The 20,709-nt window shown below is 42.2% G+C and overlaps 1 protein-coding gene across 3 annotated transcripts in view; it reads right to left on the bottom strand.

Moving 5' to 3' along the window:
* The window catches only part of RB1 (RB transcriptional corepressor 1), a 165,401-nt gene that overhangs the window by 4,051 nt on the left and 140,641 nt on the right, over positions 1–20,709 (bottom strand). For 2 of the 3 annotated variants that reach the window (XM_065416876.1, XM_065416885.1), the window contains exons 18-26: positions 18,259–18,377; positions 13,994–14,139; positions 12,957–13,102; positions 12,119–12,223; positions 5,526–5,639; positions 5,251–5,417; positions 4,157–4,193; positions 3,673–3,815; positions 2,939–2,988 (exon numbers count right to left, since the gene is read on the bottom strand). In XM_065416876.1, coding sequence (XP_065272948.1) covers positions 2,939–2,988; positions 3,673–3,815; positions 4,157–4,193; positions 5,251–5,417; positions 5,526–5,639; positions 12,119–12,223; positions 12,957–13,102; positions 13,994–14,139; positions 18,259–18,377 — 1,027 coding nt within the window. The remainder of the gene's footprint in view (positions 1–2,938; positions 2,989–3,672; positions 3,816–4,156; positions 4,194–5,250; positions 5,418–5,525; positions 5,640–12,118; positions 12,224–12,956; positions 13,103–13,993; positions 14,140–18,258; positions 18,378–20,709) is intronic. The other variant, XM_065416893.1, reaches the window with a different exon arrangement.

Raw genomic sequence — 20,709 nt, 5'->3', positions numbered from 1 at the left:
ATGGTGAATGAGTAGCATACAGTTATGTGCTTGGCAGCCGCATTACTGAAAAATCCTCTGAAGATCTCTCTCTTGGAAGCGAGCTGAGGCTACCAAGAGCATGGGCTGGTGCTTAGTTTTGCATGCGCACTATCTTTCTGCTACACTGATAACTACCGTGGACCTTTATTGAGAATATGATGATATCCATGGTAGCATGAAGAAAGATGATATCAAGATCTTGTTCAACAGTGCTTGTGCTCAAAGGTCCCTTGTGGAGTGGAGTTTCTTAAGTATTTTGTCAAGGTTGGCTTTGTTGAAGTGAATTGTTGAGATGGATCCTCAGGCTGCTTTCTATCTACGTTTATAATTTCAGCATCCAGCAGCCTTTTACTTTCCACCCAATTCTGGGAGGGCGAATCCCCCTCTATTGGGATGACAGATTTCTTTGTCTCAGCTGCCACTGCAGCCTGATTTTTTATATATTTGTACCATCTGTTGGTAGCTTGGCTATTAGTTGTAAAGTTTCATGATCTGCCTGTTTTGACATCTGCCCTTGGAAAGTTGGCCCAATGCTGAGTTGATTAAATCTCTTATGGCTATGTTGATTGTGAATTTAGAATGTCTTTTGTTAGTGGATCAGAAACATTTATATATCAGCAACGGATGGTTCTGGCTTGGTCTTTTAATGGGGTTGTTTCCAAACTCAGTGCCAGTAGGTCTCCTTGAACCATAGTAGTATAGTTCTTACTGTGACCCTTTGAGAGATGGAATTTCCATCCCCCCTCGGGTTTTTTGGCCATCTTGTATTTCCGTGGTTGCAAGGAGCTTCAGTCACAAGATTTGTATAATTCAGTGTAATCTTTTGCTTCCCATTCTCTTTGGACTGACCCCAGCTTTCTTTTTTTTTTAAATTGTTTTCAGAAGGGTATTAAGGGATGATTCCAACTCGTCTTCAAATATCCAGCAGAGAACCTCAATGGGCATGCCTGAGAGAAGGGGATCAATGAGAAACTGAATATGGGCAAAATTCAGCTAGTGAAGGGAGGACTGAGTTTCTCTTAGCCAAGGGAGCCTCCTCCCCCCAACTTTCCCTTGGAAGGTATTTCTGTGATTAGTGGAGTACCACTACAGTAGCTCTGTGTCTCTCTGATGTGATAGCACTGCTGGGCAGTGGGTTTTTGTGTTTTGGTGGGTCTCTTGCTGCTTCTGGTCTCTCAAGGGGCCCAGCCACTTCCTAAACTTCTGCTCTTCATTTAGCTCATTCAGTTCCCAGTCCAACTGAGAAATCTGTGAGCAGAAGAGGCATCATGATCCTGTAGAAGAAGAGGGCCCCAGACTGCAGATTGTCTCCATTCTTTCTGCAAACATTTGCTCCAATACTCCAGCTAGAAGACATGCAAGTCTGTACTGGGAAGCAAGGGGGGACAGAAGATGAATCAAAGTAGAGCTATTGCTGGTGAAATTCCAAGATAGAATTTAGCAGATGGAAAGATGTTTTGAGCTCCAATCTCTACAATGGATCCAGACACTTGAAGGAACATAGATGAGGGTGGGCTCTCAAATGAAAGGGTCTCCCTGCCTCCACTGACCAATGAAAGGGGAGCCAGACCACATGTAGGGATCACTGGACACATCCTATGTAAATTGTAGTAATTTTTAGGGGAGTGGGGGGTAGGAGTGGCAGCTTTCCTTACACAAAAATGATTTCATGGAAGGTGTTAGGGGTTTTTTGTGTGTGTTGTGGGGGGCCTGGAAGGGAGGCGGTAGTAGGGAGCAGTGGTACTCAAGAATTTCCCCCAAATCTGCCTCCATACTAAAACCTTTTCCACCCTAGGGTGTTAACTGCAGTTGCCTCTGAGACAGCATTGCTACTGGACCATCAGGCAGCTGGAAACACTTGTTCACCAGAGCACCTCTGGTGGATTGTACTTTGGTTTTTGTACATGTATTTTATTTTTATTTTTGTGTATTATAGCATTTATTGGCAAAACCAACAGTTCCAAAAGAAACCAGCACAGCAACACTTATTTACCAGACTTTACAAAAACGGCTTAAGCACTACAAACACCATTGTTTAACATTCACTGTACTGAGCAGTTTATTTCTGGAACTAACTTAGAAAGATTAGATCAGTTACCGAATCAATTTAAATGCAACTCTTTTGAGGGTAAGTGCAATTTTTATAACCGGTAAACCATGCTTACAGTTAAATAATTTGAGAGGCTAAACATCCGTTTCACATTCAGTATTAAAGCTTTCAGTTCAATACTCGTTTATAGGTCAGACTCACACAAGTTGTCACAAACAACATCTGAAGGTCTGAAAAGAAAGTTAGCACTAATTCGGCTGTAATACAGTTCTGTCTTGCCCTCAAGCCTCACCAAATCCTCCAGATATCTACCATGAGAGTTCTGTTGTGTGTCCCAGGGCAGTATATAGTATGATTCCTCCCTATCCTCTTCAAAAATGTGCCATACAACACCATATAATAGATCCCAACTACAGACTGAGCACATACTATACATCTCTTAAGATCCCCTTTCTGTCCAAAAGCAAATGATAAATTTACTACAACAAAGCTTTTGCATATTACTTAGAACCGTATTAAGGGCAGTATTTATTTAGAAAGCTTCAGTCTAAGAATGCCAATGTTTAAGAAAAATTTGTCATGTTCATACACTATCTACAGGAAATGTCTATCTTACATGACATCTAGGTTAGTTAGCACACTTGAAATGGTGGCCCAGTATTTCCATTTTAAACTACATTTTCAAGATCAGATGGAAACGCTGTAAGACTGAGTAACGTAATAAATGTACCCAGTAATTCCTGCTGTTACTTAAATTATGTAGATGTTTAGCAAGGTTTTTATTCGGAGAAGTTGGCATGCAGGGAAACAACCTTTTTTATCTAAGACTGTCATTTCTACTCATTTACTACAGTAGACAATACTTACTCATTTCTGCAAGCTTTTGCTGGAATTTGGACTCTCCAGGAAGGTGTTTGCTGCGGACAGAAAACATTTCATTGAAGCAATTAGTATGTTCTTTTTATTTTTGTCTAAATAAAGCAAGTTACTAACTGTGGTTAGTTCACATCAGCACCGTCACCACCTCTTTCTGGTTTCTTGTAAAAAATGCAAACCCAGCCCTAGTATTTTTTTCTGCATACTAAAGCTGATTCAAGAGTTATTAGCTTTCTGATATTCAGTTTTATCTTCAAGTTTGCTAAGTTTGACCAAAGCCACTTGAGACAGTAGTTTAATATCCAATTCTGGTCTAGCACCCAGTACTGTACTTGCTGTCAGCAGGAGAGACTCTTGCTCCTGACACTAAAGAGATTCAGATTCAAGAAGCACTGGGCTAAAATCTATCACTAAAGATTTTATATTATTCCATATATTAGGTAAAGAGAGGTAATATCTTTTATTGGACCAACTTCTGTTAGTGAGAGAGACAAGCTGTCGAGCTTACGCAGAGCTCTTCTTCAGGTCTGAGAAACAAAACAGGAAAATACTGAATTTTGACAACACAGCTACAATAACACTGCATACATACATTAGCTAAGACATAGTACCTCTGTATGATGGAAGCTTGTTTCCTTTGTTATTATTTTGCTAAACCTTATGTTATAGGCCTCCAGAAATAAAAGTACATGTAGCTTCATGACAAGTTAAGAACTATATCCTACCTTCCATCTGCCTCATCCTGTCCTTCTATATCAAAGCGAAGTCTCTTCAGAGGTTTAGGGGCAGTGCTTACTTCAGCACTGCGTTTCAGCTGACGATCACTGCTACCCACCATTTGGTTTATTTTCTGAAACTTCTCAGAAGTCTGGGATTACAAGAAGATCATAAAAATCATTCCCAGTTAACTATGTACATCTTCCAGACTACTAGCCAAAAATCAATTTTTCAGAGTTCTAGATATCTGCTGTCTTTTAAGAGTTCTTTAAAACTTTCCCAAACTACCCTAATATATCATGGAAGATTTTTTTATAAATTCAGGCTATTTCAGAGATGCTAGCAAGTGCTCCAGCAATCTTTGTGTTTACAAATTCCACAACACACTCAACTAAAGCAGTGACACCGACCAGTTCTACAAAACAGAAAACTGCGCATTCCTTCCAAATGTTTTTTTTTTATATATACAAGATTTGACATTCAAAAACTTACGCTCACCCCAAATGATTCACCAATTGACACCAGGATTCTGTCAAGACAAACAAGAAGACAACCTTTAAAGATAAAGCCTTATTTATCAGTGAAAAGACAGAAACACTCACAAACTTGCACAATTTGGCATGAAGACTAGTGAAGAGAACATATGCTTTCTAAGACATTGGCATATTAAACTAAAGAAATCGCTCCCTTATCTCTTAGCATAAAAATATGCTAAGCATTCAGTGAGGGCAAAACATTCACCACAACCTTAACAATTTCTTCTTAAACATTTACAATTCTAGACAGAACGAGGAAGTGCTGAACCACCAAATTAGAATCACCTTGAAGTGAACGTGGAAGAGAAATTGTGGAATTGGAGAGAATTAGAGGCCCGCTTAGTCCATCCCATGCTTTTTGACAGGAACACCCCCCTTCTCAGTAGGTGGGTAGCCCAGACATGCCCTTCCTTTGATCATTACCTTTAGATGTTTGCTAACCAAAATCATAGCAGGAGTTTAACCTAAAACATACAATGATATTTGTAACTTTTTCATGTCCATGCCCATGCAATCCTTGGCCTCTGTGCTGAGCCTGCCCACGAGGGGGCCTGTTGTGATGGTGTTCACTAGGCACTAGACTAAGACAACAAACTTATTTTGCAGAGGCCAAACAGCCAGAGTGTGGCAACGAATGATGTTCAATTGCTACCATCCTTGGTGGAATCAAAAACTAGTAGCATAAAGCTAGACTGCTGACCCATTACGAGTCCTCTGAGCCATCAGTGCACATGCTAGTTGCACTCAAGTAGTTCACATTTTACAAGAATATGATATACATAGACAGTGAAAATATATATCAAATCAAATGCGGCACATCTAAGAAGCGATGTTTCTATTTCATACCAAATCCATCTTCCAGTGGATTGGTTACAAACTAAAAGGCCTCATTCTAAGTAAAGGTTGCAAAATAGGGCTCAAACTTTGGACCAAAAGAAAGAGCTATAGCCATTGATATCTAACAAAATCACAGTGTATAATTTCCTAACTTGCTTGAATTAAATACTTATTTGTTACTGTCACCTGCTCAGAGAATTGTTTATTACCAACCTGGATCTTGGAGTCATCTTTGTGGGTGACAACATCCCTTCAGAGAATTTGTATGGACTCTTCAAGGGTGAGATGTAGATGTTATTTCCAGCAGGGACACGTAGGGGAGAATTAGAAAACTTGTAAGGACTTCGAGGAATGTGGGGGATGGGTGACAAGGTGGGAGGCTATGACAAAAGAGTAAGTAGGATATTTAATCATTACAATATAATATTTGAAGTCAGTGAACTGATTAACTTTCAGCACAACAAATATATAGGAGATCAACAACTCACCCTATTGGAGGCATACTGCAAAATGTTAGTTTTCAGTTTCTGCATAAACACTAAGTTGTAGAAGACGATAATGGAGTCATATTGTCCTTCCCTGATCAGCACTCGTTTGAAAGTCTACAACGGGTTAAAAATTATATATTAAAAATAATCTTAAATTTGAATTTCAGTCCAGTTCCCACAGCATGCACCATTTATTTAAATTAGCATTGGCTAATAGTTAAGGGTGTTTGTGTCTTGTGTGCTAGCTGACAGCACTGCTGCTTAGGGCTTTTCTACACTCAGTTTTTGCAGATTTAAGTCAATCGGTAGAAATACTGACATAGTGACCTTGGACCCCCTAATCAGACCCAGTTATACCAATATTAATGTGTTTGTATCAGAAGAACTGCATTCACAGTCATGAGCTGCACCAATGTAACGGAATTGGTTTTTCTACCAGTTTAGTTACCTCAGTGCAAACACTTAGGCTTTGTCTTCACTTGGAGCAAGGGGTGCGATTCCCAGCTCACGAACACATACTCACACTAGCTCGCGTCAAGTTAGCATGCTAAAAATAGCAGTGTAGCCATGGTGGCACGGGCAGCGGCGAGCAGTGGCGGCACAGGATAGCCACCCTGAGTACATACCCACAGGTTTGTACTCAGGATGGCTAGCCCATACTGCGGCTTGCCACTGCCTGTGCTACTGTGGTGACACTACTATTTTTAGCATACTACCTCGATGAGAGGTAGTGTGAGAACGTGTATGTGAGCTGTGAATCACACTTCTAGCTCCAAGTACCCTCAGCGCAGACTAGTCCGTAAAGGCAAAGGGAATTTCTTTATGTCTGATGCTGGAACCATGAAACTCAAGTATGAGAATCTTCTCTGTATGGTATCGTTAAAGAATTTTCATTTGTATTTTAAAATATGAAGAAGTTTTTTTTTAGACAATCAGGTTTTTTAAATAAATTTACAGTGAAACCTGTGTGATAGCCCACTTGGCCACAGCAACCACCCAAAGGTAACCCTTAGCATGTTACAGCCCCAATTCAGCAAAACACATAAGCATGTGCTTACATCCCACTTGCTATAATTCTGACTGAAATCAATGGGACTTAAGCACATCCATAAATTATTAGAATAATCAGAACTTAAATAATCATCTTTCCAACCTCACCAACTGGCTCCCACCTACAGCAACACCCTATTCTAAAAGACCAATTTATCTGCTCTTAACATAAGTGTTCATAGGGCCACATGCTGCATACACACAGTTCATGAACAGGAAACAGTACACCTTGCATAGTTCTGTGCATTCTTTTAAGTTTTCCACTGAAACATCCAGCAGTTTAATATAACAAACCTTACATTTTTATTTCACCTACATCTAAGGCAATTAGTGGACAACTGCCTTGGCTATAAGTGACTTTTCATAAATAAAAAAAATCTTTAAATATTTATATTTTAAACTCTTTGAACCAATGAAATAATCTTTGCTATCAGATAAGTCTGATTTAATGTATTGGATTCCCTTTAGCTGTTCAAGTAAGGTTCTCAATCAGATTTTAGTGAAAGACCCACCTCCCCTAAAACACCCCTTTGTTGGTTACTCAAGTAGTCATTTAGACAGGTTTAACCATACTGTTGTTCTGTTAAAGAAGACACAGACACATTTTGAGCAATATTGCTTATTTGGGGCTAAATGCTGCTCTGTTTGTTCACAGCAGTAGTCCCATGGACCTCGATGGAATTATTTCCAGAAGTAAGAAGAGCAAGATGTGGCCACTAAACAGAACAGAGTACGTACAGAAAACAAAGATTTTAAAACTGAAAATATTGCAAAAATAGTTCACTCTTTTGTAACAAAAAATATAACAATCACCATACTTGGATTTGTGCTATCAAATGACAGCTGATAGCATCAGCTAATTTAGGCAAACATAGATGCAATGTAATCTAGTGGCTAGAGCACAGGAGAAGGCTGCAGGATCCCCTGAGTTCTAATCACAGTTTCACCACTGACTGTTAATGTGGACAAGCCACGTCACCTGTTTGTTTCAACGCTTTGAAGATGTAAAGCACCGCATAAGTACTTATGATTACAGACTAAAACTACAGTAAAGGACTGTCAAGATTGAATTCAAAAGGTAGGAAATGCTAGAATTAAGTTTGCCCATGCATCCTTATTTAGGCCCTCATGTGCATGTGTATTATGAACAGAGGACCAGATTTACAAATACATTTAGTACCTAAAGTTACATATAGACACCTAATGGGATTTTCAAAAGCACTTCAACATGCTAGGCACTAATCTTCCAATGGGAGTTTAGTGCCTGCCTTACCTGCTTGGGTACTTTTGAAAATTCTGCCAGGTGTGTATTTGCCTTTATAGGCACCTAAATATCTTTGTAAATCTGACCAATAGTCTTTAATTTACATAATCACACTCTATTTTTTTCACAGGATGAGTATCTTTAATAAAAACTATGGTTTGCTTCTTTGAGGAGAGTTATCAAAATAAATGTGTTTGCCACATACTTTTGTGTGACCTTGGTAAGTCATTTAACCTCTGAGTGTCAGTTCCCTCGTAGGTAGAATGAAGATGACACACTGGACTTGGAGATCCTTGGAGGGACATGCGCAACGTTATAACAAATGTTTATGGATGACTCTTCTTCAGCTATCCCTCGATGCGAGGATGATGTCTGCCAAGGGAGTTCATTGGTGGGTTTTTAAGTGGCTGAGGAGCCCAATTCGTGCCCTGCAGATTTTCCCACAGAAGTGACCAGTGTAATCTTGGAGACGACAGTTGTTGGCTGGACTGTTGTGCCCTTTTCCCCCCTCCTTTGTCACTTCTCTGTCTCATGAGCACGTCTGTTCTCCTCAAAGTGAGCAGTGGTGCCTCTGTGTTCTGTTCTGTGTCGAGTCCTCCCAGTTTGTTGGGTTGATGCCACCCTTTTTAAGGTGTACTTTCAGTATGTCTTTGAAATGCTTCTGCTGCTCTCTGCAAGCCCTTCTTCCCTGACTTAACCGAGAGAAGAGTACTTGCTTCAGGAGGTGAGTGTCAGGCCTACGTTCACAGTGGCCAGCCCAGTGGAGTTGGAGGCTAGGTCTACACTACAGCGGGGGGTCGACCTAAGATACGCAACTTCAGCTACGTGAATAGCGTAGCTGAAGTGGCGTATTTTAGGTCGACTTACCTGGCTGCGAGGACGGCGGCAAGTCGACCGCTGCCGCGCCGCCGTCGACTCCGCTACCGCCTCTTGCCGCGGTGGATTTCCGGAGTCGACGGTAGAGCCATCAGGGATCGATTTTATCGCATCTTCACTAGACGCGATAAGTCGATCCCCGATAGACCGATTGCTACCTGCCAATCCGGCGGGTAGTGAAGACGTGCCCGGTGTTTCATGACCTGCCCTTCTATACTGCTGATGTTGACTGCAGAGAGAACACTAATGTTAGTGTGTCGGTCTTCCCAGCTGATCCTGGAAAGCCTCGTGAGGCAGCGCTGTTGGAAACATTCCAGCCACTTAAGATGTCATCTATAGGTTACCCAGGTCTCACACACATAGAGAAGAGTGGGGATGACAACTGCTTTGTAAACCAAGATCTTGGTGCCTGTTTAGAGATCCCTATAATTGAAGACTCGTTTGAGTAGTCTTCCAAAGGATGTGCTGGCACAGCGGATTATGTATACAATTTCTGTGTCAATGCTGGCTATTTGGGAGATGTGGCTGCCAAGGTATGGAAAATGGTTCACATTTTCCAGGGGTTCTCCGCTGATGGTGATTTGTGTAGTACGAAGAGTAGTTTGTGCAGGTGAGGGCTGGTAGAGTACCTTGGTTTTCCCAACGTTGAGAGAGAGAGATCCAGATAGGCATCTGCAAAAACATTTAAGGTACTTTGCAGGTCGGCCTCTGTGTGTGTGAGAATGACACAGTCATCTGCATACTGAAGGTCAGTGATGCTGATTCTCGTGATCTTAGAGTTTGGAGGCGTCGGAGATTATCATAGATTTATCATAGAATATCAGGGTTGGAAGGGACCTCAGGAGGTCATCTAGTCCAACCCCCTGCTCAAAGCAGGACCAATCCCCAGACAGATTTTTGCCCTAAATGACCCTCTCAAGGATTGAACTCATAACCCTGGGTTTAGCAGGCCAATGCTCAAACCACTGAGCTAGGAGTTGACCATCCATATGATACTCAATCTTGATTCCACCAGGAAGGCAGTCACGGATGAGAATCAGGATCACAGCAAGGTAAATGGAGAAGAGCGTTGGAGCAATGACACAGCCCTGCTTGACACCAGTGCGAATGATGAATGGTTCAGTCTCTGAGCCGTTGCACAGAATGGTGGCAGTCATCCCATCATGGAGTAGTCTGATGATGGAAATGAATTTCTGTGGACAGCCAAACCTACACAGCATCTTCCATAGGGCATTACAATTGGTAGAGTCAAAGGCCTTGGTTAGATCAATGAATGCCATGAACAGTTCCTGGTGTTGCTCTCTACGTTTCTCCTGAATCTGTCATGCCACAAAGATCACGTCAGTTGTGCCTCAGGATGGCCTGAAGCCACACTGTGATTCAGGGAGGAGTTCCTCAGCAAGGGGGAGAAGGTGGTTTAGTAGGATCCAGACAAGGATCTGCCCTGCAATGGAGAGGATGACAATACCTCTGTAGCTCTTGCACAAAGATCTCAGCACAGTGAATGCCCAGAAAGAAGAACTGCCATAATTGCCAGAGAACTGGCAAGACGCAACATTGACATTGCAGCTCTTAGTGAGACCTGCTGGGGTGATGAGGGCCAATTTAAAGAGGATGGTGGTCGCTACACCTTCTTTTGGAAAGGAAAGCCACCTGAAGAGAGACACATTCATGGGATTGGCTTTGTCATCAAAAATAAGATCACCAGTCAGCTTTTGGAGCTTCCCATGGGGATTAACGAGCATCTCATGACTCGGCTCAAGCTCAGCAACACCAATATGCCATGGTCATCAGTGCATATGTCCCAACACTTGATGATGAGGAAGACAACAAGGAGCAGTTTCATAGTGCTCTCGATGCAATCCTCACAGCCACACCTAAGTCAGACAAACTCATGCTCCTGGAAGATTTCAATGCCCGAGTCAGACAGGACTCCCAACTCTGGAGCAGCACAATAGGCAAAGAAGGGCTGGCAAAACTAAACCCCAATTGTATTCTCCTCCCCAGCAAATGTGTGGAACATGACCTGCTCATCACAGATACCATCTTTAGGCAGAGTAACAAATATACCACCTGGAAACATCCTCAGTCCAAACATTGGCACTTCCTTGACTATGTTATAGTCAGAACCCGAGATTATGCCGATGTCCGTATCACACGAGCCAGGAGAGGTACAGATCACTGTTGGACAGACCATCAATTAGTAAGATCAGTCATGTACCTGCAGCTCACTCCACCACACCGCAAACACCCAAAGACTAAGCAAAAGTGGTACAACGTCAAAGCACTTCAAGACCAAGCCAGCTGTGAGATGTTCCAGCAACACCTGTCTGAGAAACTCTCTAACTTGCCTGGTAACATCATTGATATTCAAGAGCACTGGGATCAACTTAAAAATACCATTCACAGTGCATGTGCTGAAACTATAGGATATTCCACTAATCGGCACCAAGACTAGTTTGATGAAAACAACGAGAAAATCCTAGCATTAATTCAACAGAAAAGAACTGCATTTTGTAACTGGCAAGATAATTCCTCTAAACAACGAAAACATGAGGCTTATCACCTGCTCAAAGCTGAAGTCCAAAGGAGGCTATGTGACATCAAAAATAAGTGGTGGCAAGAGAAGACCTCTGAGATCCAGGGTTTCGTAGACCAGGATGACATGAAAAGCTTCTTTCAAGCAACAAAGGCCAGGCTCCAAAGGCCCAACCCCTTTACGTTCCCAGGGTGGCTTCACCCTCCTCAAGGACAATGCGGCCATTAAACAACGCTGGAAGGAGCACTTTGAGTGCCTACTAAGCCGTGAATCCATGGTATCTGAAGACACCATAGAGCAGTGGTGGGCAACCTGTGGCCCATCAGAGTAAACTGATTGTGGCCCACGAGACATTTTGCGGACGTTGACCGTCCGCAGGCACGGCCCCCCACGGCAACCAGTGGCCGCAGTTCGCTGTTCCCAGCCAATGGGAGCTGCAGGAAGCGGCGGGCCGCAGGGACGTGCTGGCCGCCGCTTCCTGCAGCTCCCATTGGCCGGGAACAGCAAACCGCGGCCACTGGGAGCCGCAAAATGTCTCGAGGCCCACAGTCAGCTTACCCTGCTGGGCCACAGATTGCCCACCACTGCCATAGTCTATATTCCACAACGCTCAGCAATGGAACACCTTGCTGATCCCCCATCTTCTGAGGAAGTCCGGCGTGCCATCATTCAGAAAAAAAATCACAAGGCACCAGGCCCAGACAGCATCTCAGCTGAGGTTTTTAAAGCTGGTGGAACAATGCTCCAGCACAAACTTTGCCAACTCCTCAACAAAACCTGGACCTGCGAAGAAATTCCACTTGACTTTAAAAACGCCATTGTTACAATATTCATGGATGACTAATACTTAAAGATTTTACATACCTCTTGATTTGTATTGGTGAGCTCCTTGTATGCTGTAACAATGATTTTAAACCTAAGATCTACATTCTTTACTTTGCATATGCCATACATGGAACACATCATGATCTAGTAAAGAAACAAGAAGAAGAATCAGAAATGCAGCAAATGTTGTTATACTTCAGATTGAGAAAGCACCTATCCCTCCTCCCCTATATTCTTACATGTTTTTCTATTTACATGGGGTGCAGTCCAGCTGCATGGAGGTCAATGAGAGTTTTGCCATTGACTTCAGTGAAGTCAGGATTGGTTACTAGAAATGAAGGTGAAGATCAGTAGCTCTAGGATTCCTCTACTGAGCTAAATCAATTATCTACATGTCATTCCATCCCATACCAATCCTTGGAGGAGAAAACAAAAACAAAAAAGGCAAACCAATGTCCCCTTCTTTTTGCAAAAAAGTTCACTAAACAAAAATGGTAATATTTTTCAAGTTCACATTTAGATACAGTATAAAGCTGAAATTTTAGGGTAGAAAAGACAAAATGTGGATTAGTTAGTATTGACTTCCCTGGGCAAAATTAATGTATTCACAGTAAACTTCGGCCTTTACTCACTACTTTTCAGATTTTTTTGATGACACATGCTATGCCTTTGACGTTACAGCATAAATAACTTTCAGTAGTTAAAAGTAAATTGAGGCCTTCTTAAATACATCAGTTCACTGTATTAAACTAATTTCTGCTTTGAATAATCTGTCTCTTGTGGGAAATAAAAACCTCAAACCAGAATTTAACAGATGAAAAACTGAAAAGCAACATTTTGCTGAAAAGCAAATATAAATCTCATTGATTTATACTACCTGGTCTAAGTGCCTGTCTTTCATAAGTTCATATTCATTTTGCAATGTGTGCTGAAAAAGGGTCCAGATCAAGTGTTCTAGTTCAGGGTGGTCAAACAGAAGCCGTAAGCAGAGGGTATTTAATCGAAGATATGCCAGCCGATACACTTGAGAGAAGAGAAGAAAAATTAATCACATTGGTAATAGAGAAACTTGTATAGGCCACTGTTCAGAGTGCCTGCCTTTAATTGCTGTATCAGAGGGTGAGTGACTTCTCTAGCAGGTAGAGTTTCTCTTTAACTCAAGTAGGGATGGCTCATGCTTTTAGCAAAGGAGGTCCCAGATTTAGTCTTCAGTAATGACCCATGATGTCAGAAGCATATGCCAGAAGAAGACACATGGTGGAGATGATTTCCTTTTGCAAAGCGCATGATCTGTCATTGTATTGCTGCTACACTGAAGGTTTCAATACACTGGCATTATTCATGACCATCACACATTAACAACAAAACCGACTCGGTAGACAAGGTTATTTCATTGAGGGGGTTGGGATTTTCCTTGTCTTTGCTTGCATATTATGTCTGATGAGATTAATATGTGTCTGTATAGAACACGGGGTATATGCACCAATATTTCCTGTAGGTTGGTTTATAGGAATTTTCAATCCAAATTAACATTCTGGCAACTACACTTAGACTAAATTTTGCAAGCATCATATTACAATAGCTCAAAGCCTAAATCAATGTGAGACTGCACAAGTCTGCCTGCTTATAAATTAATTTTTACCTTTAGGCTACAATATGTGTAGAACACACATATTCATCTTCTGGTATTGTACTAAGACTTTCCTAATACTAAACTTGTTCAGAGTGCTTTAATGCTTTCCCTAATGAAAGAATGACAGCTGATAGTTCGTACAGTGTGTTTATTACAGTTTCCTGATATATTTTTATGACCTCCATTAAAACAAGGGATAGATGATGATAGGTTACTTTGCAGTTTCTACATATACGTGTTCTACATATAAATGCTCTTTCTTGTTAACATTATCTACAAACCTTTTTTGTAAAATAGTGAAAGGGAGGTAGATTTCTGTGGTTTCTGAGTTTGGGGTGCCAAAACAGGCTGAGCATCTATTATAGGAGTGGGGTTTAAAGAGGCTGTGGATCCTTTCTTCTTAGGAGATCTCACAGGAGAAAGATACCTGCATATACAACATAAATAAAAATATTGAAATAAAAACAAAAATGACACTTCAAAATAAAAAACAAGTGAACAAAAGTAAATACACAATACACATGCATACTTTTCCATTCCCCTTGCTAGAAGGGAAGAGCCTCCATTGAAACAAGTCATTCCTAAAATTGAGAACTGAAAATCAGAGGTATTGAAGCTCATCCATATTTCTCCTCTTGTCCACCTCAGGACCAGGGACTGGTGAAACTAGCATCTTTCCCAAAAGTCTAGACAATCACAGCATATAAGAGGAGGTTACTTACCTGTAATGGGAGGTACTTCAATATGTGTAGTCCCTATCTGTATTTCACTGAGGGTTATGCGCATACACTATGCGCCCAGAGCCAGAGTTTTTCCAAGTAGTATTGCTCGGCAGTCCATGCGTGTGCCCTTGTATTGCCTTGTGGTTTCACCTGAGGCAATAAAGGGTGCGGTGGACCGACTGCATCTCCAGTACGTTCTCCACTGCCGACCTACAGAGCTGCAGCAAAGGGGAAGGAGGGTGGTATTGGAATACAGATAGGGACCACACATCTTGAAGAACTTCCAGTTACAGGTAAGTAACCTCTTCTTCTTTGAGTGATGGTTCCTATTGTATTTCACTGAGGGTGATTGACAAGCTGTACCTAGATAGGAGGAGGGTGCAAGGAAGATGGCAAAACCATATAACAGAGGATCGCTATGCCGAATGAGGCATTTGTTGCAGAATCATGTACTAGAGCACAGTCAGAGGAAAAGGTGTGTACGGAACTCCATGTGGCCGCCTTACATATGACCACAAGAGGCATGTCATGAAGTGCGGCTATGATTGATGCTTGTGTTCTTGTGGAATGAGCTTGTATCCCATCTGGTGGAGAGTGCCCTGACAATTGATAGCAACACATAACGCACTCTGAGACCCACTTGGAGATTCTCTGGGTAGAAATGACCTGTCCTTTCATTCTCTCCACTATGGCGATAAATAGCCTAGGAGTCTTCTGGAACGGCTTTCTCCTTTGTAGGTAAAAGGACAAAGGCACACATCAAAGGACTAAAGCCACCCTTCCTCATTTGAGACATATAGTTTTGGAAAGAAAGTAGGCAGATGTATATGTTGGTTGAGGTGAAATTGGGAATCCACCTTTGGCAGAGACTTGGGATGCTGTCGCAGCGAGACCTTCTGCTTGTGGAACCTAGTGAAAGGGGGGGGAGGGTTTGCCATCATGGCTCCCAGCTCTCCAACCCTCCTCACTGAGGAAATGGCAACAAGGAAAGCAGAGAAGAGAGAGGGCAGGAGGACAGCGGTTTGAAGAGAGAGTTCATTAAGGACTAAGTCAGTGGTTTCCAAACTGGGGTTCATGAACCCCTGGAAAAAATTCCCTAATGGCAGACAGAGCTGTCCCTAGGCATCCCGGGCAGCCTGGGGCCAGCAGCCTGGAGCCCCTGGACTTCCAAGAGCTAAGCAGATCAAAGCAAGCATCTCTATCACACTGAGGAGATTTAAACTTCAAGACTCCTTATACGAAATGGAAAGGGAGGTGGATATTTTTTGCTGTTTTTAAAATTAAATAGGCAGCTATTATTATTATTTTTTTAATTATTATGAAGAACAAGTTTAAGCTTTGTTGTAATGTGCGTTGTTTGCCTGGACTGCTCAAGACCTGAATGCTTGTATAGGAGGAACTCTGAGTTGGCTTCTTAAATACCTTCATGCTGTTTCACATCACATTTTCACATCCTTGATGAAACATAGGAGCCTTGTCTTATAACAGGATTATTCAAAGTGATACAAGCTACGAAAGTGAGATCTTGAAAAAGTGTTGCCGTTTTCATAATGTAATAAAAATACTGTAATGAAATAATAATAATAATAAATAGTGTATAATAAGCATGTCATAAAAACAAATTTTACATTTCCAAGATCACTGCTTTTATAATTTATACTCAGGTAAAGGAGAAAATCCCTGGAAATATTCATTTTTAGGAGGGGGTTCGCAAGACTTGACGTTTTAGTGAAAGGGGTTCACGGGTTGTTAAAGTTTGGGAACCACTGGTCTAGATAATACTCAGTCCTGCCATGTAGACCCCTTCCAGTCCTACAATTCTATGAAAAATTGAATGCCCTTCCACTGGAGGATGGAAAGCACTGATGGCAACTGCAGGCACTCTGATAGAGCTGAAAGCGAGTTCCCAGGTTTTCAGGTGGAGGAAATAGTCTAAGAGCATGGGGATGCCCACAGCTTCAGGGGCAAGACCTTGCTGTTGGGTCCAGGAGGTAAAAAGTGCCCATTTGGCCTGACAGGATCACTTCGGGGAATCCTTTTAGCTACTGGATAGGACGTCTTGTACTGCCAATGAGCATTCTCGTGCTAATGGAGGTGTCCACGCAAAAACCATGCTGTCAGGTGTAATGTCCATGGATCTGGATGCCTGAGTCTGCCGTTGTTTTGTGTCAGCAGTTCTGGAAATGTATGGAGCAGGAGTGGAGGTAGTTTTGACATGCGGAGAAGAAGAGGGAGCCAGAATTGGCAAGGCCATAATGAAGCAATCAGAATGGCCATCACTATCTCCCGCTGGAGTTTGCGGAGGACGTAGGTTGGAGTGGGAGGAGGGGGAAGGCATAGTTCGTCCAGTCTGACCATTGTCGACCAGAGCATTGCCCAGTGAGTGGGCAGGAGTCCTCCCGTAGTAAGTGCACAGGAACATGCAGAGAACTTTGTCCTACCAGGACAAACAGTTTGTGAGGTCTAGAAGTGCTTCCGAGTCTCCCCGGAGTCAACGGTATCCAGTCTATTAATGGGACCAGAACTGGTAAAGGCATTTGTCTCAGGACCAACAATTCATGGGACGCCAGCAGAGTCGAAGCAGGAGGGGTACGCGGATCTGGCATGTAGTGCGGCCTCTGTTTGCTCATGTGCCTTGGAGCGCATAGCTCGTTTGTGGCCGGAACTCATGGACAGTTCAGTGTCCTTCTTGGATTTAGAGGAAAATTTACTGCCATGCTAATGCACATGTTTCCGTGGTTCACGGCTAGGATCCGCAATAGGAGGAGTGCTCTTGGATTGCTCAGGCCAATGTGCAGGAGGTTTCCCCAGACAGGATCCATTTTCAGCCCATGACTACCTCCAGGAGGTGCTTCTTGAGGTGGAGAGCTCAGCCTTCCCGTGTATGGGCAGGGAAGGTGAGGCAGATGCTGCACCTGGAGGTGATGTGGGCTTCCCCCAAACAGTACAAACAGCGTTGGTGTTCATCGCTGGTGGAGAACGAGCAAGGGCAGGAAGCACTGACTTTGAATCCTGGCATCATCGGCATAATCCAGTAACCAGACCCAGGAGCGGGTGGTGGTGAGAAGGAACTGGAGACCTTTTTCTGTCTGACCCGCCTTTTATTGCCTCGGGCAAAACCACAAGGCAATAAAAAGGTGCATGCATGGACCACCGAGCAATACTACTTTGAAAAGCTCTGGCTCTGGGAGCATAGCGCATGCGCATAACCCTCAGTGTAATACAATAGAGACCATCACTCAAAGAAGAAACAAAGCTTCTCTCTGCTCTGCCAAATTGTTGGCTGCAGGCATTTTTTCTTCCTCTGGCACTGTTGGGTGTGGAGATTACCCCACTTGCCCATGTCTGGAGGGGCCAGTGAGGAGCTGCTGCTGGCAGACCAGATCAAGGTAGTTGGGAAGAAATGCTGGTCATGGCGTTGAGTAGCAGCTGTAATCACACATGCTGGCTTATGGCATCACAAACCTTTTTGAAAATATGGGCATACTAAGAAGTTTTGCCAAAGTATTTAAGTAAAAAGAGTATATCTATCCCTACACAGATGAAGTCATGCCATGTAACATAACAGTTTGCAGGGAAATCCTGGTAAACAGAAATGACATTAGAAGTATAAGTTTGATGGAGTTTGAGAAAAGATATTTTAAAATTTGGTTGAGGATGGCCTGTTTTTAGTATAAGTTCCAGCAAAGGTAATGCACAAGTCAGCATAACTTTAGTACCAAGTCCAACAAGGAAAAATGCAGTATATAAATAAATAGTTAAAAAATATTGTGAAAGAAATTAACTCCGCACAGCACTTATCTCCAAGCATGCACTTTACTTACAGATCTGCCGCAGTGTGATTATGCTGGAGAGGAAAGTTAAGAGTGCAGGTGGGCTCAGGTTGATCAACTTGGCCTTCTCGTTCCTTGGATTGCTTAATAAGATCAAATAGAGACGAATCCTAAAAAAGAAAATTATAGTAACAACATTAGCAAAGGAAACTGACTATCTGACAAGAGTCACATCAACAATTGGGGCACTGCTCAAGTGCTCTATGTTCCTATTTATTTCTAGTGTTCACTCTGCACTTCCTCTGGCAATGGCTTCAGTTAGCCAGTTCAAGGACATTCTGCCTCCTCCATAACCCTCAGTTAGGATTTGAAAAGGTCAGTGTGATGGCCCTGTGCTCCTCCTCCTTTTTTGACTGATCCTGTTCCAGTTCAAGTGCTTCCTGGCTTACTTCAGCTGCTATGTGTTAAATACAGAAAGACTCAAGAGCATCAAATTGCAGTTCAAAGGCACTTAAGATCTCCTTTTGGATTGTAGGTTGATTACTGGTACTTTTGGCTAAGGAGGAAGGAGGAAGTCTGAACCCTGCTAAGATCAAAGATAACGGAGAGGTGATGGGGAAGGACAGTGGGAGGAGGGTACAAATGGAGTGAAGAAGATGGATGAAGCAAGGATCTCACACTGTCATCATCAATAGCAGAACCTCGCGGCTTATCTGTGAAGTTGTTGGTAGAACTATATAGAAATGCATGAAGAACATATTCTTGCTTCACACCATAGCACTAAACTAGTCTTGAAAATACAGACGTGCTGGATTTTTTGTTTATGTCGACTTCAGCAGGGGGCTCCTGCTTAGCAATCATACTCTTTCAGTAATGTGACACCAAAACCCAGCCACCAATATCGAGTCAGGAATAACGGGGAGAAGAGAGATGTATCTATTTCTGTGGTGTTAAGCTTTGTATTGGAAGTAAAAAGGCATTATTAGTCAGGTAGTAAACAGTGGCAGATATGGATGAGCAAAACGTGGGAAGTTGGCATTTTCCTACCCCTAATCCGAAGCAGAGAGCATCAACACTGATGGACCTAACATTTTACATATACTGAATGTGTTGCTTGTCTGTTCAAGGTCCATCAAATTCTATGAATGAATGTGTTACTAATAAATATACATGAAAAGACTGCAAATGGATTTATAATAGCAAAATTGACAAAGGAGTCTGTAATGTGAACACAGCACTGATTTGTAGGTTCACAAGCAAATGTAAAGTAAACTGGTCATCCCAGCTGCACCAGTCTGGCATAAAGGCAAAAAATTTCAAACACTGGCATTCGTTTTTTTCCCTACAGCTCTATTATTCTGAATGGGAATTGCAGTGTTGCAAACTCTTGAGATTGTAGTGTAAATCTCAGGATATTTGGGGGATTTTCTCAAACCCTAACACCTGGAATCTGGTGACCCCAATGGAATCTCAATTTTCATTAGAAAAAAAGAAGAAGATGATTCTAGTCCTCATGGTTGTGGAGAAGAGCTTGAAAACATGAATCCTGCAGGTTCAAAAACCAGAAGACAAAAAGAACCCAACATATATTTTTCTTACAATCTCATAATTTCCAAGCCATGATTTTGGCAACACCGGAACTGTCTAAGCCACAGCAGAGAAATGATGTACAGTTACTGGCTCATGACCAGTTATTTCTCAGTTATACAAGTACCTGCAGGCCAACCAGGTGATGGGGGCTGGTTGCATGACTTTTCTCAGTAACTACAAGTATTTACAAGACTATGATTTGCTTGCCTATTACACCTTTAGAACTCCCACACATGTCCAAACAGACAACTGTTACCTCAGCTTTTCACTCTCCCACCTACATCACGCCTCAGTTCCTCTCAACAGTCCCTCCTGCTGTCAATGCTGCTCCTGTCTCCTGAAGAAGGGTAAGTCCCCTTCCTGGAGCAATTAGTCATTCATTTTTCAAGCTTCCCCTCTTCCCTTGACATGAGTAACAGCTCCACTAGCCAAGGGGGGATGGGAGACTCCTGTACCCATTCAATTCAGATTTTAAATATCTATGATGAGGAAAATACTCTTCTTGATGAAAAAGAAGTAAGAAAAATTTATTAAGGCAAACAGCTAGTCTGGGGGTGGAGAGGTGTGTGAGATGGAAGGAAAACAGAAAAGCAGAAGACCAAATTTCAGCATAATGAGAGAGTGTCTAGTGGTTAAGAACATGGAAACAGGAGTTCTGGGTTTTTTCCAAGTAGGCTGCTTTTCTCCTAGTTTTCCATCCCTTTAAATGTATTTGAATTGACTTTGGTTATAGACAGACTTAAGTTATGTATTTGCCTTTGTTTTTCTCTATTTTCAAAAAATATATTTATCAAATTATTTCTTTGGGGAATCTGATCTCTTGAATGCTAATTTTTTGAGCCAAGATATGAGCCACTGAATACAGGGGTTAATAGTGCAATCACTGAGACTTAATTAGAGTACAATAATATT

This window comes from Emys orbicularis, chromosome 1, assembly GCF_028017835.1.
Source record: "Emys orbicularis isolate rEmyOrb1 chromosome 1, rEmyOrb1.hap1, whole genome shotgun sequence".
Taxonomy (NCBI): Eukaryota; Metazoa; Chordata; order Testudines; family Emydidae; genus Emys; species Emys orbicularis.
This window is presented reverse-complemented; position numbering and strand designations above follow the sequence as displayed.